The sequence below is a fragment of the Apis dorsata genome, unplaced genomic scaffold, assembly GCF_000469605.1.
Source record: "Apis dorsata unplaced genomic scaffold, Apis dorsata 1.3 scaffold_73, whole genome shotgun sequence".
In the NCBI taxonomy this organism is placed as follows: Eukaryota; Metazoa; Arthropoda; class Insecta; order Hymenoptera; family Apidae; genus Apis; species Apis dorsata.
In genome coordinates, this window is record NW_006263371.1 from 908677 (window position 1) to 911283 (window position 2607).

At 26.7% G+C, this 2607-nt stretch overlaps 2 protein-coding genes across 6 annotated transcripts in view; one reads left to right on the forward strand and one right to left on the reverse strand.

The window, feature by feature from the left end:
• The window catches only part of LOC102680558 (polypyrimidine tract-binding protein 2), a 503794-nt gene that overhangs the window by 80909 nt on the left and 420278 nt on the right, over positions 1 to 2607 (forward strand). The window lies entirely within an intron of this gene.
• LOC116186898 (juvenile hormone esterase-like) overlaps positions 45 to 2607 on the reverse strand; it is a 7521-nt gene continuing 4958 nt past the window's right edge. Inside the window, exons 7-10 of the mRNA XM_031515487.1 lie at positions 2090 to 2268; positions 789 to 936; positions 503 to 644; positions 45 to 381 (exon numbers count right to left, since the gene is read on the reverse strand). Coding sequence (XP_031371347.1) covers positions 108 to 381; positions 503 to 644; positions 789 to 936; positions 2090 to 2268 — 743 coding nt within the window. The 3' untranslated portion in view covers positions 45 to 107. The remainder of the gene's footprint in view (positions 382 to 502; positions 645 to 788; positions 937 to 2089; positions 2269 to 2607) is intronic.

Genomic DNA, 2607 nt, shown 5'->3' on the forward strand with positions numbered 1-2607 from the left:
AAAGTATGTAAAAATTTTATGAATCAATCGCGTGTATCTTTGTTAGGAATAATTTATATTGTAATATATGTATATATGTATATACATATGTATAGGTTGAATTTCGTTTATGGAAAGTAGATCGCAAATAAGGTCGATGTCAAATACAATAATATTCCTAGGCAACGGTTCGTGGAAGTGTTGGAAACGTCTTTGGATTCTTTTTGGACAAAGTTTAGGTACGGTGTTATGTTTACGTATAATTCGTCCCAAAATTCCATTCGTTCCTGGAAAAACGTGTCCCCCACCGTCACGTTCGGGAGTTTTCCATCTCCGATCAAAAGGAACCTCTCGGAATCCTTGTAATCCGGCCACGACGATATTCTCCAGGCACTCGGTACACTGTCGATTCAAAATTTCTATTTTAATCCCTTCTCGAATTTTTTCTATATTTTTCATATATTTTACTTTATATATATATATATATATAATATCGAGTTTCGAAGGAATCGAAATTTTATACCCCGTATTTGCGAAATTGGTCCACAATTCGGTCATTATGTTGATCATAGTGATATCGTTTTCTGTATTGTGCAACATTAGATCCTTTAATTTCACGTTCAATATAGGTAGTAAGTAGTTCAAGTCGTCACTGTGCGAGACTCCTGCAAATCGTTGATTTGTTTATACAGTTATTTCGATTTTTTTCGAGACGAACGATGAAAATAAGAAAGAAGAAAATTAGAGAAGAAGAGAAAAAGAAATTGTTCATCAGTGATTAATTAGTGGATGGAATTTAAAATACTTGCCGTAACGGGTTTGGTATCCAAGGGTAAAAAGGTGGGTGAACGTACCCTCGTAATTGAACAAATAAAAATACGTGCTCGAATTCATTACTTTCGATTGGTACTTCAACGTTTGATACGCTGAGTAGAATAGGAAGCCATCGCTCGAGACCTGTAAGAATTTATAAATTTAACGATAAGATTAACGTGAAAATTAATTAATTTAAGAAGACGAATATGTTTTCATTTATAATTGAAATCATTTGCATAAGATTTGAATAATTCGAAAAATTTGAAAAAAATCTCAATAAAGGTTAAAAAAGTTCGAAGTTTAGAAAAGATTAAAAGTATTCGAGAATATGGAAATATTATAAGATAAAAGATTAATTTAAATGATTAATTTAAATGATTAAGTTTCGAAGATATTTTTACAATAATCCTATTCACACTTTTCAAAAATCTTCGTTTCTAAAATAAAGTGCTTCAACAATATGAGCTTTTAATAATCATCCATGAAATAAATAAATTGGAATTTTAACTAAAAAAGATATTAATAAATAAATAAATAACATTAAATTTAAACTTAAATTCAATATTTCTATTAATATAAAATTTAGTCTACAATTAATTCAATAAATATAATAAATAATATACAATATCGATAATGAAAAAATTATTGTATAAAATATTAAATAAAATCCTGATTAATAATTTTCACTCATAATCTCATTCAACAACTATATAAAAAATTAATAATAAACCTAATTCATAGAATAAATAAAATACTAATAAATTTATTGATAAAAAAATTAATAATAAAGATATTATCAATATTAAATTTATAAATAAACAATTTATTCTACTATCATTTAATGATATATAAATTAAATCAAAAATTCATAAAGTTAATATAACTAATCCATAAGAAAAATTATTAAATCTAAAATTTCACATATTATAAATTCATTCAATTCAATTAAAATTAAATAAATTTATTAATATTATAAATATAATTAAATTACCAATAATTAAATTTAAATTATTTATTTATTTTTTATAAATAATATTAATAAATAAATAAATATTATAATAATTATCATTTTAAAATTAATAAATTAATATATTTAATTTTTGATGACCCAATTCATAATTAATTCTTATTAATAATGATAATCCTAATACTAATTCACAAACAGAAAATACTAAAAAAATTAAAAATAATCATGAATTAATTTCATAATCAATTAAATAAAATTGTAATTATTACAAATTTTTCTATTCCATTTCGAATATTATATATATATTTATTATAAACGAATACGCACGTTCGTAATATTTTGAATTTCCTCCATCGAGGACACGTTTCCCTCGAAGTAGAATTTCTCTATGGGCTCGGCCAAGGGTGTGAAGTTTGAAATTATCCGATTGTACTTCGTCAATAGAGCCACGTGTGTCTCGAAATTATTTATCAGTTCATCTTGCTTGGCGGTGTCCGTCACGTATCCTTGTAATTTGAAAACGAGCAACTTTTTCAAAAATCTAATTAAAACTTATAATTGAATTCCTCGGCGGGCAATATTATAACCGGAGTAGCGTTACGGAGAAATTTTTGAAAAATACATAATTGCGAATTATTCTACGTTGGTCTGATGCAACAAAGGAACAGGAGATGGAATCTGATATTCGTGGTTGGGAAAAGTAGGCCAACTCGAGAAAGGTGTAATTGTTCGGGATGATCCGACGGAGACAAAAGATCTCATTATATCTTTAAAAGTGAGTGGAGAGAGAGAGAGAAAGAGAGAGAGAGAGAGAGAGAGAGAGAGAGAGAGAGAGAGAGAGAGAG